Consider the following 20,591-nt stretch of genomic DNA (forward strand, 5'->3'; position numbering starts at 1 on the left):
CCTCCAAAAAATACAAAATCAAATAGTTCTCCTTCCAAGTATATTACAAATATATCATAAAATAATTTCTTTAGGTAGTCTCATATCTTTTCATAGTCATCTTCTTAGGAAGAAAACATACAGACATTGTGGACTTTATAAATAACCTTACTTTGATGGACCTTGCTTCAGAGGAGGTAAGGTGCTTGAATTTGTATTTCTCTTTATTTTAAAACCTTACTTATGTTGTGTTTATTTTAATTCTCCTATTAGCCTTTTAAATTCAATTGTTAACCTAGCTTATAATTATTTTTCCCTCCATCTGTTGGACTCCAGATAAGTGTATTACATTTCAATTTTTTACATTCTTTGAATTTTTTAAGCTATTTTATCTTCTAGTTATTAACATATTGATTGACTCTATATTTTCTTAAACTAACGTTTTTCTTACTTATGATTATACCTTCATTGCAACATGCAATGCCAGCAGAATGGCCAGATAATTTAACCTCAAACTACAGCAGTAACCAATTCAGATCAAAATTCAGTTGTGAGGGATAATAATCATTAAAGATCACTGCACATGCAGTCTTTTTTTTAAAAAAAAATTTATTTATATATTTGACTGCACCAGGTCTGGGTCTTAGTTGCAGCACGAGGGATCTTCGTTGCCACATGTGTGATCTTTTAGTTGCAGCACGTGGGATCTAGTTCCCTGACCAGGGATAGAACCGGGATCCCCTGCACTGGGAGTGCAGGGTCTTAGCCACTGGACCACCAGGGAAGTCCCGGATATGTAGTCTTGAATACCCATTCTTCTAAACGGTCTGAGTATTGTCACCAGATTAAGCCAGACTCTTGGGGACCTGTACAGCGGGGCCACTGTTTTGGTGTCCATCACTATAAGCCGAGGTTTCTCCACACTGGCCCTATTAACATTTGGACCAGATAATTCTTTGGAGGGGGAAGGGGGAGGGTATCCTGTGCATTGTAGGATTCTCACCAGCACCTCTGGCCTCTCCCTGCTAGAGCCAGCAGCACACGCACCCCCTCCCTCCCCCCCACCCCTAATTGTGACAACCAAAAATGTCTACAAATAGTGCCATGGGTTCCCTGGGCAGCAAATCTGTATCCAGTTGAGAAGCTGTTTACACTAAATTGGACCATGGGCTTTTGAAATTAGCTTACATTGAGCAATCTGTTAAAAAATAGTCATATAAAGGGATGGTCCTGAGGATGCTACCTACTCTATTATTCTTTGTTTCCAATAGAGGAACCATGGGAGAGATTTATCCCAGACTTCAGTGCAAACCAGATGTTGTTTTTCACAGATAATGTGAATCCCTAAGCAATCCTTAAATAATAATCCCTCTTCCCTTCCTTCCATCCACCCATCCAACCATCCAACCATCCATCCTTCTCTCCTTCTTTCTCTCTCTCTCTTTTTTTTGCCACTGGAAAAGCTCAGAAGCAAATTTATAGCCCATCTTTGAGAACATCTACATCATGCATTTATGTGGACTAAACCTCCTAAATGTCAGTTTAATTCATTTTTTCCCCATAAACTTTTTAATCTTATTTTGATCTTACTGTAACACGTGCATGTGGCCACAAACCCATTTTTGAATGAGATTAAATAAATATAAATAAATAAAATAGTATTTAAATTGTAATTTTTCCCAGCAGATCACACCCTTTAGTGTCACTTTATCATGCCTCTCCAAATTCTCCTTTCGTTAGATCTAGCTCTTCCAAGTTTTCCCTTACAGATGCTTAAGTCTGCTCTCTCCTGTCAAAGCACACTTCAGTGAAAGGATATGTCAGAAATATAATCATCTGCAGAGCAAAGTTTTATAACTAAGTCCCTCTATATTTATTAGCAGTGTATTTCTCCCAGCAGAAACTTGAACACGACAGGCATGAAACTGTAGGTGCTGTGTGTCTGGTAGGTCGTCCATTCTGTCAGGTAATGGGGAGACAGAGCATCAACGTCTTCTTTTCTCTTGCCTATGCTGTTTTTGTCAGTTTTCCCCTTTCTCCACTAAGGCCAACGAACATTTGGAATCCATCCCGAGTCCTGGTGCATGACAGATGGTGACACAGGAGTGGCCCATCTTGCATAACGGTGGTAACTATGAAGGGTCCTACCTCACCCTACATGCTCAGATTACTTCTGATAGTGCCAAAAGAAACCATTCTCCTCTCAGTTTAACCCCTGACATAACCATTCCAAAACCTCAAATCAGATATGGGTATTACAAAGGTTATCAACAGTGAGTGGATGAACAATTTATGGTCTATTCAGGCAAGGGAAAACCACTCAGAAGAAGAAAAAAAAAAAGAAAGAAAGAAAAAAAAAAGGTAGTACTATTAGTACCTACACGTACAATATGGTAAATCTCAAAAATACTATGCCAAGAGAAAGATACAAAAGAATACACGTATTATTCCATTTATAAGAAAGTCTAGAAGAGGCAAAAACTCATCTATAGTGACAGAATGCAAATCAGTGATTATCTAGGGCCAGCAGAGTGTTGACAGCAAAACAGCACAAGGAAACTTTACGGAATGATGGAAAGGTTCTTTTGGATATCACATCTTGATTGGAATGCTGGTTTCCAAGTTATGTATTTATCAAAACAAAACCTTAAGTATAACAATACACTTAAATTACATGAAATGGGTATTCTTGCTAAAAATGCATCACTTCAAACTAATGATAAGAAAACACCAGACAAAACCAAATTGAAGGACATTCTACAAAGTAACTGATCAGTATTGCTCAAAAGTATCAAGGCCATGAATTACAAGAAAAGATGGAGACACTGTCACAGACTAGAAGAATCAAGGTGACATGACAAGTGAATGCAACATGGAATTCGGGTACAGAAAGGGGCAAAAATCCAAATAAATTCTGCAGTTTAGAAAGACGTGTCATACCAATGCTAACATCTTGATTCTGTTAACTGTACTGTACTAATACGTTTTTAACATTAGGGGAAGCTGAATGAAAGATATGTGGAAACTTTTCATTATTTTTATAATTTTTTAAACATCTAAAATTATCTAGAAATAAGTTTTTTAAAATGGGTGCTTTTTATTGTGTATAAATTTTAACTCATTAAAGTTTATATAAAATTAAAACAAAAATAAACGGCAGTTTTTAAGAAATTACCCCATCCCCAGCCTTTTAAGCTCATTAAATATGTTTAAATCAAGAGTAAGAGTAACTACAAGAATCAAAATACTCTACTTCTCAATATTTGAACCAATAAATCTGGTAGATAAAACACACAGTGAAAGAATCACTAAAGTTAAAAGACTACTACTTGAATAAAAAATCTCAGAATTACTTCCCTTAGAATCATGATACATCCTCCCACATAAACACTAATATATAATTAACAATAAAATCATCACACATTCAAGCCATGATGACACAATAGAATCCATGAAATTCTGAAGTCCACGGGAAAAATGTTAATTTCTATGACTCTCACATCTAAGGACTGATATATATTTGGACTCCAAAAACTATATCATCTCGTTGAATATTTCTTAAAGGATGGAAGGGCATGGGTAGAAAAACATTCAGAGAAAAATTAAAATTTTATAAACATACCTCCTCTGTTGCCATTTTCTTCATCCTACAAAATAAAAAATACATATTCATATATGAATAATGTTTATAACTGGCAAAATCACAGCAAGGCTCAATTCAATTCAAATTGCTCTCCCCAAAATGTGCCAATTATAGTCTCACTAACAGTGCCTCTTGCCAGAAGGATGAAGCTGTCATACATGGAAAGCTGCGGGTCAGGCCAATTTATGAGGATGACAACAGAAGTTTCATTTTTGACATACTGGGTGTAAGACGTCTGAAACAGACATCCAAGCAGAGTTGTCAGAAGTAAGCAGCTGTACAAAGAGGGCCAGGCTGGTCATCACTTATGTACTATACCTTAAAAAATGTGCCTTTAGGGGCTATTATATAGGACCCAGAACTATCTTTGTATAAACTGACTCCAAATTGCTATATATTTAATTTCTTGCATTCAATTTTGAGGTTTATCTATTTGGCTCCTTTCACTGCAACCAGGCTGTCTTGCTGCCATGGTGTCTACCTCTAGCTGGGAAATCAGAAAAGCAACTTTGAAAAACCAGCATAAAAATACATTTATTCAAATATTTGTTGAGCCTCTACCATATGAAAACTACAATGTACTGTGGAAAGAAAAACATTTAGTGAAGGGCTGATAATTTGTTATATAATTTTTGACCTTTATTTTGGCTGCCCAAATACACAGTTTTTTCATGGTTATAAGCCTTGTTCTGAGGCTGCCAACGTTGCCAGCTACATAACATAATAAAGACATTGTTGTATTAACTGCACATTTTCTGAAAGCTCTACAATATTAATTTTTATGCACTCCTTTGAAGTGAATGAACGAATTTCCATCACTGAAAAGATCCAATAAATATTTTCCATGTAAAAGTTACACGACTGAGACCTATTTGCAAGAACATCGGTGTTAAATAACAGCATTAATAGCTGAGGTTTAATGAGCGATTCCTGCCTGCCAACTCCTGCCCTGTTTCACACGCATCACATCACGTACTCAGCACAACCACCGTGAGGGTCAGGAGACTCACCTACGGTCACAAAGCTAACAAGGGGCAGACGTGGGACTCAAACCCAGGTCCTCTGACTCCAAAGACTGTGCTGTTAACAGCTACACTGCACCTCTAAAATTTCTAGAAATGTTTTCCAATAATAACAATAATAATAATGCATTTTAAACCCATGTTTGGTTAAATTATCTTATTAAAAACTGTACTATCTGTGTCATCATGATCGAAAACTCTTCTTCAAAACAAAACCAAAAGACAAAATATAAAATTCAGCCTTAATATGTAATTAAATCAAGGGACTCTTAAATTTTCAATTATTCTCATATGTGACCTAATACCCGAGTTATACTATTTAAGACATTTTAAGATAAAGTAGATTCTTAAGGAATCCAGTTCAACTGTTTTATACATTTCAGGAACACCAAACTGGTCAATTGGTCAATTTTAATTCCAAAGGTAGCAATTACTTATAATTCTTAAAAACGCTGTAGTACTTTTTAAAGCTTATCTTTTTTATTTTTATTTTTTGGCTACACTGTGTGGCATGCGGGATCTTACTTCCCTGACCAGGGACTGAACCCGTGCCCCCTGCAGTGGAAGCATGGATTCTTAACCACTGGACTGCCAGGAAAGTCCCTTAGAAGCTTACCTTATAAGACATTCTATCTTTTACATATAGATAGAAATATTTAACAAAGATAATAATAAAATAATGAAATTTATAATAATAAAAAGAATGTGGTCTCCAAAAGCAATTTGACTCTACGTTTTAAAAGACAGCTCTAGACTCATAGATATGTAGAATTAGAAAGGGCTTTCTAATCTTCTAGTACAATCCCCTCAAATCAGAATGGAAATCTAGAGGCCAAAAGAAGTTAAGGGGCTTGACCAAAGTCTCCCAAGTCTTCTGAATGTCATTATTTCCATTACACTGTTGTACAATAGTTAAGCATCAGGCATTCACGTTGGCCACGTTCAAATCCTAGGTCCACCTCTTACTCATTATATGACTCAGACCAGTTTCCACATCTGTTATATGGGGCCAATAATAAAGTGAGATAATGTCCATAAAGAATAGTAAAGAATACAGAACAAGCACTCAGCGTGTCAGCTGCCATTATCATGACTCTATCCACCTTTTATTAGACCATGTTCCTAGATGTTGAAGCATGTTAGTGTAATTCACTCGGGGGGGGGGGGGGGGCTGTTTTTAAATTGTGACTTGCCATCATATCACCTCTCTGAAAGTCAAGTGTTAGTCTAATTCCAATGACTTTTTATAACTGTCCAAACATTGTAACGAACTATTTCCTCTGCATGCTTGGCCCAGAAGACTCACCACCTTTCTAGGTATTAGAAAAAGTAGAGTGAAGTCAAGAATTAGAAATTCTAGTAAAAAATATTTGGAGTTTGTAGTCAGTATGATCTTTCAGAGGAGAGTAAAGTTTTTGTTCTAGAAGGGAGAAAAATATCTAAGAGAGAAAAGAATATAATAAAATTGCAAATATAATACTTAATTCTTTTAAGATAGAAAGAAGGCAGGATGAGGGGAAGACAAGGAGACAGGAACTGCCTTGTGCCCCACTTTGACTACTTCTCTTACCTTATATGAAAACTGAATTGCAGACTCTGGGGGATAAACAATAAAATGCCTTAATGTGAAACCAAAGCCTTGAGATGTTCTTTTCAACATAACTGTTTTGGGACCTGGCCAGGAGAATGTTTCATCTTCGGATGGTGATACAGTTTCACTTTGTTCTTTTCCATCTTTACTTTTTGATACCTAAAATGAAAAGACATTTATAAGTTAACTATATAACACAATATACTTCACCACTTGGGGAACAAATTATGTGTAAAAACATAATACCTGAGTGCAGAGAGGAACTTACTGGAGAAAAAGAACCATATTCTGATGCATGAACTATATGTAGTACAATAAATCACCCAGATTATCAAAAACTCAATTTTTTTTTCCCTAGAGAGGGAGGCTATGAAAAGTTAATCAGAAGCAAGAAAAAACTCTGGGAAATGAGAACTACAATGGCTAAAAGTTGAAACGCAATAGAAGGAATGAATGGCAACACAAAGAAAATCTCACAGAGCACTAAGGACTAAGAAACAGAAACCGTGAAAGAAGAGACACGAAACCGTTGCTGAGTAAGAACACTGAACGTGTTATCAGTCCAACGGCAGCAAAGGAAACTGGAAAATAAAAGACAAGGCTTCAGGTTCTGAGCGCAAATTCTGTACCCACATAGATAATCCTTCCAATCTCCTGGCTTCCCAGTTCTCTGCTATCCTCTGCCCCACTCTTCGCTGTTATCTGGGCATGAGTAAAAACCTTCTGCAATCTCAAATCAAGGAGCCCACGCTTCATCCCTCTCGCACGGCCACCCTTACAATTCTTCCATCTGAGGTTGACCCTACCGCCTCGTCCCTGCCCCTCACTGCCCCGTGTTTTCATCTCCCTCTTGAACCAGCTTCAGTTTACTCCTCTGCCTTTCTCTCACCTCCTCAAAGTCGCCTGAGAAAACCTCACCCTGGATAAATCAACACTGCTTACTCTGGACTGTGGCCGAACATGGGGGAGAGAGAAGCAAAAAATTAAGCTACTTCCCCTCTAAGTTCATGACAACTAAACTCAGGCAAGCCTTCAGTGTTGTCTGTCCATTTCTCTCCAGTTCACTCGTCTGAGACGACCATCTCTCATCCCTTCTCCCCCGCCCGCCTTTGGAGCTGATGACCCTGTTTTTATTACATCAAAAACACACAAGCAAGACGATGAGAGCTTAGTCGCCGGCCACATCTTCCCACCTACCTGCAACTGTGCCATGTCCTCCTGTTTCCCTCCTGTGACCATGGCTGCACTGCGCATTGTTCTAAGGCCCCATCACTTACGTACTAGATCCCATTCCCTCTTCCTAGACAGAGACATGGTCCCAGCCATTCTCCCCTCGCTCTTTTGCATCGTGTTTTCTCTTTACGACAGCATTCTATCGGCACATGTGTACATTTTGTAAGTTCTTTAATCTTAAAACAACAACACAAATCCTCTCGACCACAGCCAGAGCCAGCTTCCACTTTGTTTCTCTCCCTATCTTCAAAGCAAAATCCCCTGACAGTTGTCTATGCTGCGATCTCCAATTCTTTTTCTCCCATTTGTCTCTTAAATCCCCTAAATCAGGCTGTTGCCTCCCTAATTCCCCAACGTCTTCTACGTCACTGAACCGAATGGTCAATTCTCAGCTCTCGTTTTCTGCGACCTATCAGTTGGTGCAGGGGATTACTTCCTGCTTGAAAAACTTCTGCATGTGACTTCCCACACCAAACTTCCTCCTCACTGCTGGGCTGCTTCTGCTGAGTCTCCTTTGCTACCTCTTCATCTGCTCAACTTCCGGGTTTAGGAACACCTAGGACTCAGTCCATGGACCTTACTACCTCTACTCTGGCTTTTTGTGGGGTGATTTCCCCAATATCTCTCTCTAGCCCAGACATCTCCCCAGTCTAACAGGTATCTCAAACTTAACATGTCTACCTTGCTAAGATTTTGTGTGAAATTACAATTCCAAGTTCATCTCAGCAGTTTTGAAATGTCACCTTTATCAAACGACAAACACTTGAACGTGCTATTCTTTCACAATGACTTGCTTAACATGAAGGTATTTAAACTTAAAAAATGCTTCCGGAAGCAATTTTTCAAGAGACTTCTAAATCCTGAATATTTTCATCATTAGTCAATATCTGGGCTGTCACTGGTTAGCTACTTATCAATTTCATGTTCTTTTCCATTTGGGAAGACACTAGATAGTAACATTCCCCAGCCAAACCTGCAGTAGGGGAGGCTGTGACCAAGTCCTATTCAATAGAAAGGAAGTATTACAAATATATAAAAATGAACCGTATTTCTATACACTGACAATAGGCAATTGGAAATTGAAATTTTTAAAAAACCATTTAAAATGTGAAATAATCAGGTATAAATATGACAAAAGATTTGCCAGACCTGTAAATTATAACTCCAAAACACTGCTGAGAGATTTAAAGAATATCTAAATAAACAGAGAGATAGGCCATGTTCATGGTTCAGAAGACTCAGTACTGTTACAATGTTAACTCTCCCCAAACTGATCTATAGATTCAGTAAAATCCCAATCAAAATCCCAGGAGAGGGACTTTCCTGGTGGCTGGGTGATTAAGACTCTGCGTTCCCAATGCAGGGGGCCCGGGTTCAATCCCTGGTCAGGGAACTGGATCCCACATGCATGCCACAACTAAGAGTTTGCATGCCACAACTAAGGAGCTGGCGAGCTGCAACTAAAGAGCCCACCTGCCACAACTAAGACCTGGCACAACCCAAAAAGATAAATGAATATTTTTTTTAACAAACCCTAGGAGATTTTTGTGTAGACATTGATAGGCTGTTTCTAAAATTTATTTTGAAATGAAAAGGACCTAAACAACCAAAACAACTTTGAAAAAGCAGAATAAAATTGGAGGACTTACACTACAAGACTTCATATAGGGATCAAGACTCTGAGCCACTGATGGAGACTCTGTACATTTGAAATACATTGATCATAAATGCATTTTAGTTTACTATCCCCCCTTCTAAAACCTGGAGGCTTGGGGGGCAAGGAGGAGTAACACCAAACATCAACATGGCAGAGTGAAGCCAAGTCTCACATGACTGCAAAAGTGATCCCATAATCAGGTAGGATTTGTCGCATGAACGTTATTATTCTAGGCTTAATTATCCAAATAGCTAAGCTCTGGGTAGTGACTGGATCCTCCTTTGGAGATCCAAATGAGAGAATTATTTTATACATGCACGCAAGTCCATTCCCTCCGTGTATTGGGGGGGGGGGGGGAGTAATCTCTCTCTGCATCCTTGAGGGCATTTGGTATTATTAATTTTTCTTTTCAGCCATTGTGATAGGTGTGTGGTGACATCTTGTGGTCATATTTGTGTTTTCCTAATGGCCAATGATGAACATCTTATCCTGTGCTCAGCTGCCATCTCCTTATGTAATTTTAAAGCACAAAAGAATCTAAGATATGATTAATATAAGTGAACCTTTTCCTGTTTCATATGAGGAAACTGAGGCCCAGATTAGTTAAGTGATTTATCTAAGATCACTGCTGGCTAATATCAGGGCGAGAATTAAAATCATGGTTTCCTGAATCTGAAGCTAGAATATTTCCTCTGTGTCACATTACTTTTCATCTTCTCCTCTACTGTGCAGTCTACATAGACTTTTCCACCCAAAACGCTCTTTGATCTAATCTATTATTTGTAAATTTTATTTTTCTGCAGGACTCAAATTTTACAACTTTAAACATTTTACATGTATTAAATTTATTTCTAATGTATTCCTGTGACTTGGCCTCACAGCTCCCAAATACATTCAAGTTTCCTTTCCTTTCCCTTTGATAAGGCTCTTGGAACCTGGTGTCATGCTTCGAGTTTCTGCATTGAGCCTGTTGTGTCTTGTTCTACTGAGTTCTTTACAAAAAAATGGAGCAAATGGGATGAAGAGTAAGCAATTTCTTTTCTGCTCCCTGCAAACTAAGAGTTTTTTGATGCAACAAAGCTCCGTTGTCTCAATTATTTCGCCTTCCCAAGAATATCACATTGAATCTTTTCCCTACAGGAAAGGGAGGGTTATAATTCTTTCTACATAAAAAGAGAAGATGAAAAGAAACACACATATGTGCCTTTCTCACTCCTTCTCCTCCTTACCCACAGAGCCTTTTGATCTGCTGGATTTTATAACAAGGGCAAACTGCAGGCACACAGTGAAGGACACGGCAGTCAGACTTCTCCACTTGAGAAGACCCTTCATACGTTCTCTCTCTACACGTGTCCTGCCTCCCCACCGTGAGCACCAATTCATGTACCAACAGCCTCAGAGTGCAAGAAGCCAAGAAGTGGCTGGGGTAACAGCAGTCGCATTCCTGTGCGCTAAGAACTGTCATTTGATTCCCTTAAAAGACTTCATAACAAGGTCACCTGCTTGAATAATAACTCAAGGTTAAAAGAAACCAAACGAAAGGATAAAAACTAGATATAACAAAGCAAAGAGGAGTGAGAGAAAGTATAGGGGAAAATGCTGATCACATAACAATAAAGATAATAAAATCCTCACAGAAGGGAATGCACCCTGGCACGACAGCACCTTTTGGAATAATGGAAATGTTCTAAAAGTACATTGTAATGAAAGATTTTCACCACTGTATCAATTTACTACAAGCCACTGAAACGTACACTTAATAATGGGTGATTTTTACTGTATGTAAATTACACTTTAACAAAGATGCTTAAAACAAACAAACAAACAAAAAACTGCCATAGGTTAAAAGTACAAAGTCTAAATGTTTGCCAGAGGTGAAAGACGCAGGGCTGTCATGAAAGCAAACACAAGAGAGTTAAGGAAGAATCCCTGTGTTCTCTCCACGCCCCCCCAACCCCCGCCCTCCCAACCTGGGTTGTACTTTCTAATAAGGTGATTCCCCCACCTCCGTCCCCATCCCCAGAACAAAACATGTTGATCACATGCAATATTTCTTACTGTGCTGAGAAGCCACAATGACCGAGATTAAAGCTGTTTAACACACACACACACACAGAATCCCTATATACACAGTAACTGTAATAACCCCAAGCTATCTTTTGTAATTATTTGTACTTTAAGTAGAATGGGGATGGCTTCCTAGTATATTCCAGGAATCATTCAGGATAAAGCATAAGAAAGTATTATACTATGTTCACCCTAAAAGGTCCTAATATTGATTCCATCATATACCTAAGATTATAAGCCCGACTCCTATGGAGTATTTGAAAATGTTTTGCTATTTTTTTTAAATCTTATCACTGATAATATGAGTAGTACCAGTTGCTTAAAGTAAGATTTTTCTTCCTTATTTTAGGGCCAGACTTTTTCACGGTGATGCAACTCCTTTTTAGGATGACACCTGCTGAGAAAACACAACACAGGATTTGAATACGTGAGCCCTTAGGGTGTTTTTGGTTTTGGTTTTGGTTTTTTATAGCTGAACTGCTGAACTCTCCTAGCTAGGACTGTCATCCGGCTTGAGGTTTTTTCCTTCATTACACGGGGAGGTGGCACACACAGCAGGGAAGAGCACAGACCCTGGGGCCACGGGCCTGGGGCCTTGCTTGATCACCAGCTGTGGACCGTGGGCATGTTCCTTAACACATCCGGACCTTGGTTACTCATCTTCCATACGAGGGTGACAGCAACAGTGCCTACTTCATAAGCTTCTCATGAAGATTGAATGAGTTAATAAAGTGTTTAAAACAGTACGTCACAGACAGCGAGCTCTATTTAACTGTATGTCTAAAACCACAGGGCTCACCAATACATAAAGGCTTATTTCAAAAATGTATTACACAATAACACTTTCCAGATACTCAGGAGAATAGTGTGTGCAACACAGTTTTGTCTGAAGGGGAAAACAAACTCTTGCATATCCATAAAACTTCTAGATTTTTATGTACCACAAGAAGTCGGATGGAGAAATGGGTTCACAGTGGTTGAGTAATTTGTCAAAACAAACAGCTAGGAAGTGACAGAGCCAGCCTCCTCTTTCCCTTCTGCGCCCCAGGCGGAGAGGAAATAGCACGTGGTTTGCGCATTTGGATACCGCCTATCTTTAAGCTACTGTCTCCACAGTCCTAAAGCCACAGAGAGTTAATCTCACAGCAAATTATTCCCCACATATTGACTTTCTCTCATGGGACATTTCTCTACAAATTTTTCAACACGAGGAGATCTTGTGTTTTCAATTAAATAGCTTGTTTGCTTAATTCCAATTGAGTTAAAAAAAGATCCTGAATAGGGACTTCCCTGGTGGCGCAGTGGTTAAGAATCCACCTGCCAATGTAGAGGACATGGGTTTGAGTCCTGGTTCAGGAAGATCCCACATGGCGTGGAGCAACTAAGCCCATGCACCATAACTACTGAGCCTGCGCTCTAGAGCCCACGAGCCACAACTGCTTAGCCCACATGTCACAACTACTGAAGCCTGCGAGTCTAGAGCCCATTCTCTACAACAAGAGAAGCTACCACAGTGAGAAGCCCACACACCACAAGAAGAGTAGCCCCCGCTCACCACAACTAGAGAAAGCCTGCGTGCAGCAACAAAGATCCAACGCAGCCAATAAAGACACACAAATAAGTGAAAATGTAAAATTATGTAAAAAAAAAAAAAAACAAAAAAAAACTAGATTATGTTGGTCCAAAATATTTCAATTCAATGCTTGGACTTAATTTTTAAAAATATAACTCAATTTTTAAGTTTATTATTTACTCAGACATTCATTTATAATATCTTTCATCTAGGCTGATTGGCAATATGGGTCCTTTCCGCTGCTGTTTCTGTAAGTTTCACTTACGGATTGTTTTGAAACAGCTGGTATTTTCCTATGTGATTTCCTTCCCTATCCAGGGTTCTGGTTTTTAATGTAATTTTTATCTAGACAGTACTGTTCTCTCTCCTCTCTCTCTCTCTGATTTACTTTCAGATCCCACCACACTGCAGACATGAGTTCTTGATTCCTCCATTTTAGAACTTTTCTCTCATAGAAGATGGCTTTTTTAAAATCTGAAGTAAATGAAAAAAATTGGAAAGAATGGTGTGAACTTCCTAGAAATGTTTTATAAATACCTTAGTTTTGACTACCACTATGACTTTGAAAAGTTATTTCTAATTTTCCTCTGACACATTATAATCTGTCAATATTATCAGTCTCGCAAAATGGTAAAAATCAGAATGTACTTCGCTTCATAAATTACCCATTCAGACCCATTTCCTGGGCATATTCTCACAGTTGTCTTACTAGTAGTGATGATGGGGTCAGATTATACATACTTACTTCTGTCCCTTGGATCTCCTGTGACTAACAATAAATGTCTTCCTGATATTAGAGCAAAGTCTGAGCTTGTTTCCTAAAATAGAGAAATCACTTTCAAGATGATACCTTAATGAGAATCCTCACATGTCATCTGGCATTTGTATAACTTTCCATATAATTTGAAAGACTTCCTCTTCATTACTGATTCCAGAAGCAAATATGACTGAATCTAACTGGCATATTTTCTGCATTCATTCTTTCATCTTTAAAAGCTTCTGACATTACTTCCTAATTCTGTTATCAAAAATATTTCACTAAAGTAAGGGAGTCTGGGGAAACATGATTAGCTGTTTACCAGGAAGAAAAGGAAAAGGGCTGAGGAACAGTTAGCCAATCTCTGCTGTGCTTCATTGATTTTCACTGGTGTATAGAATTTCATTGTGAATATACCACATCTTATCTATTACATTATCCTCTAAATGTAAATAGGGTTTTTCCCAGTTATTTTGCTATTACAAAAAAAAAACAAAAAAATGTTGCTAAGAACATCTGTTTATAAAGACATCCTTCACACCATAGTTTCTTAAGGTATTTATATAGTAGTTACATGGTTTCTTTATGGTATTTGCATATGTTTACATAGCATTTAGATGGTTTCTTTAAGGTATTTACCTGGTACAGGATAGATGTTTATAGTATAATGACAGATGGTGGTTTAACATAGGAAGTGTGAGGCAAATGTGATAATCACTACACTACGGAAACTTGATTTAACATAGGAAGTGGCAAACATGTCATTCAGGGACTTCCCTGGTGGTGCAGTGGTTAAGAATCCGCCTGCCAATGTAGGGGACGTGGATCCGACCTGTGGTCCAGGAAGATCCCACATGCCACAGAGCAACTAAGCCCATGGGCCACAACTACTGAGCCTGCGGTCTAGAGCCTGCGTGTCACAACTACCAAAGCCCATGAGCCTAGAGCCCATGCTCCGCAATGAGAAGCCACACATTGCAACGAAGAGTAGCCCCCACTTGCTGCAACTAGAGAACGCCCTTGGGCAACAACGAAGACCCAACGCATCAATCAATCAATAAATTTTTGAAAAAAAAACATGTAATTCAGAAACCTGACCTGGACCATGACCACAAGCGGCTGCTACCCATCATCCTTCTCCATCAAAAGGGGCACATGTTAGGAAATAACCTGTCCTTTGCACATGCACAGACTGTCAATATCCCACTCTTAAAGTTTCACATGTCCCCTAGTGCTGTCCTCAGAAGTAATAAAAAAAAAAAGCATCTCTCATTTTTTTTTAATGGTTTATACATTACAGGGTTGTTTCCGAAAGGAGAGAAAGCCTATCTTCTACTTTATGTACAGGGAATAGTTTCACTTCAAGATACAACACTACACGGAAACCTCTCTAATTATTAACCATAATTAAATAGGAGGATAAAAGTTCAGCTAGCATCCAGCAAGCATCTACTGAGTATGCCCCACGTGTTACATCAGTATTGTCGTACTGAACTATTGTGACAGCCCTGACAGGCATCTATTTACATTTTTTTTAAATGAGGCTCAAAAAAGTGAAGTTGATTTCCCACAGTCATAAAACATATAACTCCAATTCTAGAGATCTCTTATCTAAAAAAACAGCTCTCTGCCCCAAAATGTACAAGAACTCAATCTGATTCTTATATATTCCAATGAGATTTTTACTTACTTTCCTGGGACTACGTTTTTCAGAAAAAGAATGTTTGCTGAACCTTACAATACTAATGACTTCTAAACAATATTTCATTGTTTTAAAAAAGTTTGTCCATAAGTACACACTAACTCAAGTATTTATTTCAATAAACTATTCTTCTTACATTATGTGGCAGACTTCAATCTACATAGAAGAATCTGTACAGAAGAATGATCTACTGTATACCTCAAGCATTTTTTAAATGAAGCCTCAGATAACTTAGATTTTGCAGAAACAACAATTCCAAACTAAATTCCTACCAAAAACAAAACTCCAAGAAGTTTCTGTTTGACTGTTGAACATCTTCTGAGCATATCAGAAATGGGTTTGTAACAAATAATGACTGCTATTTGGGTGGTCAAAATTATTTAAATCTGCTTTACATAAATTTTATTTACCATTTTTCTTCCCTTTTTTCTTTTTTTTTGTAAAACAGCATAGACTAGAATGGCTAAATGAAATACACACCAAAAATGAAAAAAAAATTTAAAAATGTAACTTTAGCCGTTCAAGGACTTCCCCAACAAACCATGTAGCAGCACTATATTAATGAGTTTTCATACTTTTGCCTAATTGCTTTTTCCTCACCTATACTTTCATAAATATGAAACTTCCTACACGCAGGAAGAGAGCCAAAGAATAAAAAGAAATAAATAAGCTATTAAATACACATTTAAGAGTACAGTGGTGGTCAACCACATTCAGCACACACCTAAAACAACAACTGAGCATTATTACATCACTATAGATATCTGCAGCCTAACACAATTTATATTAGCACAAGCATCTTGCTCCTACCCTCAAAGCCTAACTAGCTAAACTGATAATTTACAATCTATTTCTAAGTATGTCTACCAGAATCAGGGAACACAGTTTTAGTTCCTTTCCTCCTTTGCTGCTAACTCAGCAGATAGTATCTGCCAATCACAAAAATGCAATGACAGAATGACTATTTAGCACAACAACAAAACTTTTTTAAAATTTAATACTATACTGATAGAATAGCCTTCTTAAAGTTCCTAAAATCTCATTCCATGCCATAAGATTTTCAAATTATAAAGGAAAGACATTAAATTTCCAAAATATTTTTCTCCAAAGGATTTCCGAAGGAATTACTTTACTAACCCAAAGTTTAGTTAAGTCTCTCATTAACGATATTCTGCACTAGCAGAGAAGGACACTAAGAAAAAAAAATTATTCTGAAATCAATCAGGAAAAACCATGAGAATTCTCATACCCTTCTACTAGGAGTACAATCTTTCTGTAAACCCTCTTGGTAACATTTATCCAGAGACCTAAATTTTATTCCTTTTAACCCAATAACTAAGGAAATAATAAGAGATAGGGTGCAGATTCATTTTACAAAATGTTCATTCTAAGGTATAATAAACTCAACTTGGAAACTGTTTCAAAGTCAAACAAAAGCAACAAAAATGAATAGTTAAGTAGATTGTGATACAGCTGAAATACGAAAAAAATTTAATGACATGGGAAAATGCCCAAAATATAACACTGAGGGGGAAAGTAAGAGTAAATTGTCACAGTATGACTAAAGTTACTTTAATCTCACACACACACACACAGAGTTTGGAATAAGGGGCCAGGGTTTTTTTTCCTCAACAATTCCTCGATTTTCTATAAGGAACATGCATGAATCGTAACTGTTCACATCAGCCTGCAATGTTGCGCAGCCCACCCCTTGCTGACAAGTTGTGTTTTGAAGACTTCATCTGTGCTTACAGAATTATCCACTCTTTTCTTGGTGCCAACGTGCCTTATAGCAGAAATCCCCAACCAGTGCACTGCCATACTCAGAGGCAGTCTCCCAGGTCCTGTATCTCACAGGGCACCTTCAGTGTAGGGTGTACCTTATCTGTTATAATTACTTGTTTATAAACCTATCTTTTCAATCTTAGAGCAGCTTCCTGGGGAGAAAGGAGAATAATGTCTTATTTCAGTGCCCACCACAAAACCTGACAGAAAGTAGGACACAGTAAAGAAATTAAATGTAAATGAATTAAATGAGTAAAGTTTACACAGAACAAGGATAACAGAAAACAAAACGATTACTTTAAAACTTTGTTGGGGAATTACTTCTGTTTACCTACTTCCCCTTTTTCCTCATTTGAGACAGTGCGTGCATATAGCTCTATTTCACATCAAGTAGACAGTGAAGCAGACATAAACTCAAATATAGATGTCTATTTTTACACATATTTTCTTGTAAAGCGACTCTATGACCAGATAACAGAGTTATTTTCAGAAGCTACTTATTTTCTGATATGAATAAAATTTTGTTTATTCTGAATCAGAGAACAGATTGTACTCCTAGGTTAAAAACAATCACCTCCCTATCCTTTGGGCAGACAGGAATCTCCAAATGAAGAGGCAAGCTTAAATTTCAGTTCATCCTAGCTACCAATGCAGTCCCCTCTAAGCAGATGCAGCGATACAGAGGATGTCTAGAGGCTAGAGAAGATATGGGTACAGAAGGTCGGACCCATATCATGTGGTTTCACTATTTTGTTTGAAGCTCTGTAATGACCTACAGTATCAGACTCTCATCTCGTTAAATATACATACGAATAAGTTTTCCGAATCTATGTTGAATTTTAGATTATCAAAGACACTACACTGGCAACCAATGTGAATAGTTGACTCAATGTTATTAGCCTGAACCATGGGAAAATTTCACAGAATCTTACATAGCTAGAAGGAAACATGCAGGTGATATAATCCAACTTAATCATTCACCATTTTATAGAACACTGAGTCTCCAAGAGGTTAAGTAACTTGCCAAAAGTTACAAATTATTGCTGATTCAAACTATTCATTAGGGTCTGTTTGAAGTAGGATAGACCAGGCAGAGACTATGACTCCAATGGATCAAGGGCAAATGGGAAAATCATTTATAAAAGATGCAGAAATGGTTTTTTAAATGTGTAAAAAATAGGTCTATGTCACCTAGGGTGAAGGCACCCTGCACCACATGAATTATTCACTTACCCACGAGCTCTTGATGAATGTAGGGAGCTAGTGAGTAAACGAATCATAGTCTGATATTTCCAGGAGAGCGAGGGCATCCTGATACACAAGGTCAGCTGTCCTGCAAGAAACTTGCCCTAGTGAACAGGAAGGTGGTGGGAAGTTTAAAGGGAGTCACGTAAACCATACTTAGAACTACCACATCCTGGAACTAGGATATTCTCCCCTCACCTTCTACTTACCTTTTGCTGAAAGACAGCTTAAAACAGAAACTCAATATACAACATATCAAATACACAGAGTTGCTCTGTCCGGGGACAGGGGCAGGAGAGTGTGTACAGAAACCTGCTCTGTTTCGCTAGTTCCTCGGAAACCCTAACAGTCTGTTAAGGAGTTTAAAAATCAGAGATGTAGTTCAACCAACTTATTTTACAAATACAAAACTAGAGGCCAAGAGAGACTTGCTGATGGTCTCACAGCTAATTAGTGACATGGCTTAGGCTAGAACCCAAGTTTCCAATCTCCTGATCCTGGAACTTTCCCACTGTATTACACCACGAACAGATATTTTTAACAATTTGAGGATCATAGCTTCTGGGTCATGTACCCTTAGTTTCTTTCTTTATAATTAACATTTATCAGATACATAATATATTTTCATTAAAGACAAATTAGAAAATAAAGTTAAGCAAACAAACAAAAACAATAATAATTTAACTTATCTACCATTACCCCTCTGAAGAAAAGTGATGCCAATATTTGGGGGTATATATATCTTTTCAGACTTTTTCATATGTGAATATATACAAATACACACTTTGGAAAAACCCCGTTCTAATCTACTTTTTATTTAACATGTTGTGAATGTCTTTCCATGTTAATATAACATATATCTACACATTATTTTTAAAGACTGCATGGTATTTCACCATATGAGTAAATCAAACATTATTTATTCACTCTGTTGTTTAGGAATGCACACTGTTTATCAAGCTTTCTTTTATACTACTACTACCACTGTTATTATTGCTATTATTAGTACTACCATTACTACAACCAGCTGTAGACCAATCTCTGTGAAAAACCATGAAAAGTCGTCATTAGGACAAATTCCTAAGAATGGAGTTGCTGGATCAAACCATTATGTTTTGTTTCTTTGTTTTATAATCTTACATACAAAGTGTCAAAGGGCCATCTATAAAATGGGGAACCAAGTCCCAAACCTACTGACAGCACAGCAGGCTACTTACTATATCCATGTTCTAGCCAACACTTGGAAGTTATTTTTTAATCTTTGCCAATATGCTAAGATGAAAAATGCTTCTTATTGTTTTAATTTTTTGTTTCTTTCCTTAGTAATGAAGCTAAACATCTTTGCATGAAACATCCAATTCTTAAAAACCCATCATATAAATAACATAGAAAAGAATATACAGATAGGCTCCGGCTTAAGACTGAATTACAAAAGAACATGTTGTCACTGGAGTTCAGAACACAGTTCTCATACAAAATGAGGGCTGACAGCAATGTCTTAAAACACAGTAGTAGAAACCAAAGCAAAATCCCCGGGAACTGGAAAGGGAGCTTAAAATACACAGGAACCCAGGGGTGACACCCAGGGAAGCAGACCCCAGATCTCAGAGATGAGAGAAGCCCCCCAAGGAAGGAGGGTCAAACCGGCTCATGTTCAGATTAATCTGAGCAGTGAGAGGCACCCTAACTTCAGGACATCAGACACCAGAGCAGGTCCAGCTTTGAGTTGCCAGGTCCAGCCGAGGCAGATGACGTGAAGTGAGCTAACTGCATCCACGGCCCCTGGGGGAAGACCGTGGGGCAACTCGGCTGCCGTCCAACTTCTAATGTGGTAATGTACCGTCTGCTTATACCCTTTCAGATGCATCACTGTTTCTAGGTGGAATTCAATTGTGTCTTATTTATTTCAGAAACCCTAAGTAAAAATTGCCAAATGCAGGAGGTCCCTGTTTCATAATTTGTTCATGAAAAGTCATGATTAAATATCAAAAAGTATTTTGTACACATTTTACAAGCACTGGTGGAGCTTACTCTTTAAAAGAACCCCGGGATAAAACCTTTTGGAAAACAATAAATTGTTTTAATCACTCCATAATTTATGTCCCATAAATACAGTTGCCTTTCAACATAACGTTTCTCTGGAAACTACATTATAAAATGAATCATTTGAATAGATAATATTTTTACCTAGAAAAAAATGCTATAATTGGCTAAAACACAGAAATGATTTAACAATACACCAGAAAAGCAAAGATATAACAATTAGAAACCTCTAAAATCATTTACAAATGCAAACTGTCCCGATTTTTAAATAAGCATAATTATGCCAGCTGGATA

General features: G+C 37.8%; 1 protein-coding gene across 6 annotated transcripts in view; it reads right to left on the bottom strand.

Annotated features, from left to right (window-relative positions):
* The window catches only part of ARHGAP21 (Rho GTPase activating protein 21), a 120,041-nt gene that overhangs the window by 65,374 nt on the left and 34,076 nt on the right, over positions 1–20,591 (bottom strand). For all 6 annotated transcript variants that reach the window (XM_057731486.1, XM_057731489.1, XM_057731490.1 and 3 more), the window contains 2 exons: positions 6,215–6,394; positions 3,602–3,626 (listed from right to left, as the gene is read on the bottom strand). In XM_057731486.1, the coding sequence (XP_057587469.1) occupies positions 3,602–3,626; positions 6,215–6,394 (205 nt within the window). The remainder of the gene's footprint in view (positions 1–3,601; positions 3,627–6,214; positions 6,395–20,591) is intronic.

This window comes from Hippopotamus amphibius, chromosome 4, assembly GCF_030028045.1.
Source record: "Hippopotamus amphibius kiboko isolate mHipAmp2 chromosome 4, mHipAmp2.hap2, whole genome shotgun sequence".
Lineage (NCBI taxonomy): Eukaryota > Metazoa > Chordata > Mammalia > Artiodactyla > Hippopotamidae > Hippopotamus > Hippopotamus amphibius.